At 35.7% G+C, this 7,367-nt stretch overlaps 1 protein-coding gene and 1 pseudogene across 1 annotated transcript; both read right to left on the bottom strand.

The window, feature by feature from the left end:
• Positions 1–1,631: 1,631 nt before the first annotated feature.
• Positions 1,632–3,041, bottom strand: LOC141703591 (glycosyltransferase BC10-like; annotated as a pseudogene).
• A 617-nt stretch (positions 3,042–3,658) lies between these two features.
• LOC141703590 (berberine bridge enzyme-like 8) lies at positions 3,659–5,254 on the bottom strand. The gene has a single exon (XM_074507060.1). The coding sequence runs from the start codon at positions 5,252–5,254 to the stop codon at positions 3,659–3,661; it is 1,596 nt and encodes a 531-aa protein (XP_074363161.1).
• Between the last annotated feature and the right edge of the window lie 2,113 nt (positions 5,255–7,367).

Genomic DNA, 7,367 nt, shown 5'->3' with positions numbered 1-7,367 from the left:
ACATAATGTGTATCATTTGGTTAAATTTGTTCAAGCCTCTACCTGATACCTATGTTTGTGATTTTGGTTCATTTTAATATGATGTGTATGGTTCATCTTTATTTCCTACCTATGGCAGATGAGATCTATTACTGCATCACGCATAATTTGACGCTTTTCTATTGATTATCCTCAGGTAATGAGAAAAATAATGGTCAAATATTTGACAAACAATCGGAGGCACTTATGGTCAAGGGAAATAATGGTCAAATATCTGACAAACAATTGGAGGCACTTATGAAAGATCTACGCGAGACATGTATTTTAGCTGCAACACCTCAACCTGCCACAATATGTGAAGAGGATCCCAAGTGGAATATTTTACTTTCAGGAGGGGTAGAAAAAGGTCCTTACTCGCTCAGAAGCCTAAAGGGCGTGCACGACATTTCTTCTACCTCTTCACAGTACATAAAGGTATGGAATGAAGGTGAAAGCAAAGAAACTGCGATAACATTACCTGATGCATTAAAATTACTTTCTCAGAAGAAGTGAGGGGTATATGCACAATTTTATCATGGACTAATTTAAGTACTGTAAAACAAAGTTGGTTAAAGGAGATACAGATGGAGAGTCTATATCTTCAATTACTCAATTTTGAAGTTATGAGGTAAGCAATAGTAATATTTTAATGTTCTTTGCGGAAGATCGGAAGAGGTTGATTTGATGGAACTATAGAAAAATTATTATCATATTTTAGATATTTGTTTTACAAATGAAAACTTCATTTGACATTCATATTTCTAATGGTGAATTGTAAACGTTTATGTGATTTTAAATTTTGAACTTAACTGATTTCAGAACTTTAAATACTCTTTGATTTGATTATTTATAATTTATTCCAGTTTTGCACTTATTTATATTTTATACTTGCGATTAGTTCTATCTATATTTTTAAGATATCAAATTATACTAATTCAGTCCCAATGATGCTTATTCCGTTTGCGCGTTTTTTAGTTTCAAACGCGAAGACAACTTTTTTTTAGATCAACTCTTTTTAACTAGGCTTGTTTATCCGAAAAATTTATTGACAATTTATTCCTCTTGCCTCATACTGATTGCTCTATTTGAAATAAAGGGTAGATCACTGGTCCAAGAAAGGTTATGAAATAGTTTTAAACACAAGTTCTTAGATGAATATATTTAAAAGAAAAACATTAAGATTTTTATTGATCTAAGACTTCTTAATTGTGAGTTCCACCAACTTACTGCCAGTCCTTTTATCTGGAAGCATTACAAGTGTTCGGCTGGTTGTGAGGACTCGGGATTGTGGTGTGGAATCGGAATCGGGAATGGAATTGGGGTAAATGAAGATGAGAATGATATACAATCTTAAGGGGCGGTGAGGTTATGATTTTCCCTTCTTGAGGGAATGAGGTTCCATTGCATAAATCAAAATTACTAACACATACTAAACCAAATACTAAGGCATGGGATTAGGTTTCGATTCCTGTTCACCGGGCTCGTTAACCATGAACTAAACTGCCCGTATATTTTCCAGATTAGATATTATGTGACAGTAATCGCAGTGAACATATCAAGTGAAAAAGGTCTGCCTGAAGAACTTTATATATATTCATACGATTTGAAAAGAATCAGAATTCTTGAAATCCCAACACAGTTGAGGTGAGGTTAAGTAAGGGGTTCAATGCACTAGGAGCAAATTTTCTAGCAAAAAGATGACAAAGAGGAGTCCAATCCCCATTATATTCACAGAGCAACCCACTATTCCTTATATATTGCATGAAAGTTTCCGTAATATTTTCTGCTGTAAATGTTGCAGGGTGTGGTCCTCCTAATGTCCAATCAACATATGTCACTGATCGATTCGAATTACAAGTTCCGTAAAACATGTGAACATAAGTTGGCAGGTAATGTTCATCTGGATAACAAGCAGGCAGACAATACTTCTTGAACAGTGCGTAGTACTTTGTATCCGACACAACTTTTGTAGCAAGATCACGGTTAATTTCAAACCATTGAGACCCTTTCCGCCAGTCTTCAAGCTGAATATCAGGCTGCATTTTGGAGCTGTAACGCCCACGCCCATAGCGGGAGGGATCATCGAATGACTGCACAAAACTCTGTTCGGATCCAATGAGGTACCTGTAGACAGTTGGAAAGTTGTAAACTGGTATACAACTCTCAGACAGAAGAACAAATCGCTCGTTGGAGAAGTCTAGAAGAGCGTTGGCCAGAAGACGCCTTTCTGCTCCGGTTAGAGATGCAGTTCCCCACTCGACTTTCTGAGAGGAGACACAGTTAGAGAGAAGCTTAATAACAAACTATACTGAGTTTAAATTCACGATTTATATACATTTCTTACATTCTCGACACAACCTTTGGATGCAACTAGGTAGCCAAAAATTTTAAAAATTTGAAGAAGTAACAAATTTTGTATTCTAAAAAAAAAAAAACTAATCATACCTCACTAGGTATCCGGCGACCATAGAAAACAGAGGTATTGCTCACACTATTCTCGAACACGGGAAGCGCATGCACATAGTATACAATTTCGTACTTTGTCCTTCAAAAAACTTTTCCCACAATGGCAACATAGGCAACGGCCCTCTAGTCAAGAACATAAAAGCCACCTTTGGCATTCTAGTGTAAGGATACTCAGCCTGCATTGGCACCAAAGAAGCTCTCCACTGTAGCTCATCATCCGACATGTGGTGGCTCACATTCTTCGGCTTAAAAACACTTTCGATACTCAAACAATCCTCCTCCTCGCACATTTCCTCAGTCGGACAATCACTGCACATATTATAAGCCTCAGGTGCTAATGTCTGATGAGTTCCATAAAAGCGGTCTGCTTGTAAACGAACTGGCTGATCAACGCGACTGCTTAATGACAGTCCAGTAACAATGCCGCCCACCAAAAAGATGATCAGAAGTAGGACTAACTTTAAAAATGAATTTTGCGGTTCCTTTGCTTGTACCGGATTTGGAATTGGAATAGGGTGCTTAAGAATCAAGTTATCTCTTGATCCTCTACTCCTCATTTGGTGCTTTCACCACTCCAAATATGATAATCTTACACATTAGATCAGATTCTAATTAATATTCCAGTTGTGTTTGTCATTTGATCCGAAGTAGAAGAAGTGGAGTTGTAATTCTGTATACGTGTGCTTGCAGTGAGAAAGTACTGAAGTGTGTTTACCGAGTCATAAGTAGTTTAGTACACAACCAAAAGATTGGAACTATGCTTACATGCAATCACAAATGACCTAGTAAAAAGTCTCCTCCAAATCTTACGTTAGTACATTGTTTCTTTAGGACCAAGTCATATACTCTTTTTATCAGGCAAATCAGAGATAGCTGCAAAATTTTTACACTTCCAAACATATTGGTATCGTCACAGGGATTGGATTACGTTAGGCAAAAATTCTGACAGCGTTTTTTGTTTAAACTTGCAACAGACCTTGCGAAATAAGTGTTATGTTATTTTTTGTTACACAGTTTAAGTTTTTTTTTTGTCAGGTCACAGTTTAAGTTTAGTCTATCAAAGAACAATATTCTTTTTATTGAACAGTATAAGTTACATATATAAGTATACATGGCAACCCTATGTTTATTTATTGAGCTTAAGCATATTCAGGTCATCCACTTACATTCCGTATTAAAGAGGAGGAATACTCTGCTCATGCTTGAAGAAGTTGCCAGGATCAACTTTAGACTTCACTTTAATTAGCCTATCGAAATTATTCTTCAAGTACTTTTTTCCCCATCTACTAGCTACTGCATAGGTTGTTTTTCCTCGCTGATTGTTCACTCCAAAATCGAGATCGTTATAATTCACATATGCACCTCTTGGAGACTTGGAAACGTAAGGAGTGAAATACTGGTACAGACTTCTAATCCACTGTAATCGTGCAGTGACATCAGTGTCCAATGTTACCCCCATGTTGATCATATATAAATTTCCAGCTCTATGTGGGAATGGAATTGCTGACTCTGAAATCTCGTACATTCTTCCTCCCCATGGTGTGATTTGTAAGGTTGCTGACGTAGGTGCAACTTTGTACAAAATGTCCCATAGCCCGTTAAGACCATTTATTGGAATCGGTTGTTGAACGAAGTCTGAGGTTCCCTTAAAAGGAGATTTTGGTAACGCATTTCTGTTAAGTAATATTTCAGGAGATGTTGTAACTGATAAATTTGAAAAGAAAGGTGTGGACTGGATCCAACTGACTTCAGAGCAATCTTCTTTTACCAGTCCCAACTCCGGAAAGTTTTGCTGCATAACTTGAAGTAATGTACTTGCTCGGCCAAGAAACAGTGATTCAAATAGGATGGACACTGTTCTTTTATCTGCTCGAGGGCTGAAGTTGCTCAGGACACTTGATATGTAGCACCAGATGTCTAGATCTTTTGGAAACTGAGGAGCAGCAACTTGGAATCGATGAAAAATGTTGGTTGCGTTTTGTTCTAAAGTTCTGGTCACTCTAAAAACTGTCACAAGGTTTGGAACCGGAACCAAGTTTATTTTCCACGAAAGTATTACACCAAAGCTAGAACCACCACCTCCTCGAATGGCCCAAAAGAGATCTTCGCCCATTGATTTTCTGTCAAGAAACTTTCCATTTACATCGATCATACGAGCATCAATTACATTATCAGCTGCAAGCCCATATTTTCTTCGCATCATTCCATATCCTCCCCCACTGATAAAACCGGTGATGCCTACACTGTACCAAGGACCAGCACCAAATCCAAGAGTATTACTTTTCTGCGATATTCCATAATAAAGTTCCCCCAATGTTGCACCAGCCCCCACCCATGCAGTTGCCCTTGTGGCATCGACATCAACTGATCGAAGATTTATCATATCAAGCAACACAAATGGTACTTGTGATACATATGAAAGACCCTCAAAATCATGACCTCCACTTCGAATTCTAATCTCCATGCCATATTTTTTGGAGCAGAAGATGACAGTTTGGATTTGTGACGCATCAACAGGGGTCACGATAACTCGAGGCTTAGGAGTCGATGGAGAGGAGAATCGCAGATTCTGTATGGTAGCCTGCAATACATTTGTGTAGGAAGAGTTATCAGGAGTGAAAATTACTTCTGAAATTGAAGAGTTTCTTTCAGAATTAATCGTTATTAAACATTGAAGGAAGTCTTGATTTCGTTGTTCAGCTGAATCAGTTGGTGAGAGAAAAAGGATAGCAAGCAAAAACAGAAGGCAACAAAAAGATTGAAACTTCATTCTTTCTGTTACACTTGTTTTCAGAACTGAACAAGCTTGTTTATGAATATGGGAGGTAAACTAACGTTTGACATGCCTGCTATTTATACTGAACTACTGATGCTGTATCTAGTTCTGTTTTCTAATGTCGAGATATAACATGTCAACTGATCTAGAAATTAATAAAATAAAAAAACTAATCAGAAGTTGACTTGCACGAAAATATTTATAAACCGTTAGTGATGATGTACCATTATACCATTAAAATCTTATAACATATATACACTTTCACGTTCTATACTTCTTTCCTGTGTGCATATAGTCTAGCAATGTTGAAAAATGGGAGGATACTTCGGGGTTTATGATCTATAATTCTTGTCTTTCTTTGTTGTTTACTATTAAAATCTGTTAGAAAAATAGAGTTTTAGATCATAAGTTTTATTATGTTCTTCTTATTAATTCTAAAATCTAATTATTGAAAGTTGTTCTTTGATCATGAGTTTAAAATTTTTCTTAATGAAATTCATAACGAAATAGAGTAGAAGCTAGAAGGTGGTGGCTTGAAAGAGTTTGAAGTGAGAATGTATCGTCCCACATTGAAAATAAATAAAAAAGGTGTTGGTTTTATATTGTATTACACACATGACTAGTGTACGACTGCTAAGATTTGTGATGGTGCATGGTATTTTTATTTAATTAAAAACATCAGTTACCTGCCTCTTCGTTACATAAATTACTGTATATGAAGAACATAACAGAACTTCATTAGCCATCCAGAAAATATGATGCTAATGTTAACAAAAATGATAAAAGATTTCAATAAAAAATATATTTAATTAAAGATTATTAGAATTCGATCTCTATCCATCACTTGCAATATCATAAAAATTAAAGAACCTTCCTCAGTTTGGCCTGTTTATATGTTTACATCTAACAAAATCGACGTGAAAGGTGAATGTGTCATGATGTTTACACATTTTTTTTGGTTTTTGATAAAAATTAAACTAAGGTAAGCAAGTAAGAACAGAAAGGAAATTATAGAAAAATAAAGATAAAAGGTAAATAATCATTTCATTTCATTTGATAAATGTACAATGAAGAAGAAGGTACAATATATATATACATCAACACTCCTTTGGTGACTAAATTATTGACCCGAACTAACTAATAACCCAATTTCAAAATTGACCCAAACATAATATTAGACCCATCATTGTCATTGTCAGGTAACTCTAATAGTGACATACTCCGCTCCTTCAAAATATCATTATCCTCAAGGATACAATTAAAGAAACCTTGTACCTAGTTTCCACCATGACTTGCATATAACTGCTCTTTATGTACCATTTTCTTATTGCATCAGGTTTCATGTATTTCTTTGCACATACAACTTCAATATTTATTGCTAGAATAAAACATATATCTTCATCTGCCCTCATTTTTACAGGATAGAATTTAAAATGATGAACCATAGTTGCTGGAGTTGAAATCTTGAAGTTTTTAGGGTCTTTCCGGCTAAACATCTTGTTTTCAGCTTTTTCAAACTGTACCACCTTCACCATGTCCGCCTGTTTTGAAACCATGTTTTCATTTTTCGGTTCACAATTGGTTACATCAAATGACATAAAATTCTTACTACAAGACCTTCGTGGTAATTCAACCAAGACCTACCAAAGACTTCCCTATATATAAATCAAAATAATTCTAGCTACCTTTTCCAGTCCCCTTAATCACATGTATCTTCACATAACTCCTATATGTTTGATGATCCCCTTGTATTTTATTACACTTCAAGGATACTCTGATCATCTCATCAAGGCGACAAATTGATTCAAAAAATGTAGCTTCACTTGTCCAAGGAAGTATTGAATACTCAGTTTCTTGTACAATATCTTTAATCATAGATTCCTTGTTCAAGGGCTCCCCATAAAACTTGAGTAATACAAGGTCTTCTTCTACATCCAATAAGGTAAAAATAGGATCTGGCATCTTTCTGAAAAAAGGTGCAGCACACTCAAATTTACAGCTTCTCAAGTACATATTAACCAGTGTCAATTTGATAAAGTTAATAATTCCAAAACCAACATTGATTACACATTTTGGTATCCCATCATGTATCCATATTTCTATTAGC

This window comes from Apium graveolens, unplaced genomic scaffold (assembly GCF_009905375.1).
Source record: "Apium graveolens cultivar Ventura unplaced genomic scaffold, ASM990537v1 ctg680, whole genome shotgun sequence".
Lineage (NCBI taxonomy): Eukaryota > Viridiplantae > Streptophyta > Magnoliopsida > Apiales > Apiaceae > Apium > Apium graveolens.
The sequence above is the reverse complement of the archived record's forward strand: the minus strand, read 5'-3'. Positions and strand labels throughout refer to the sequence as shown.

Bases quoted from the DNA above. Each gene is read 5' to 3' on its own strand.
- LOC141703590 (XM_074507060.1), bottom strand. From the start codon at position 5,254: ATGAAGTTTCAATCTTTTTGTTGCCTTCTGTTTTTGCTTGCTATCCTT.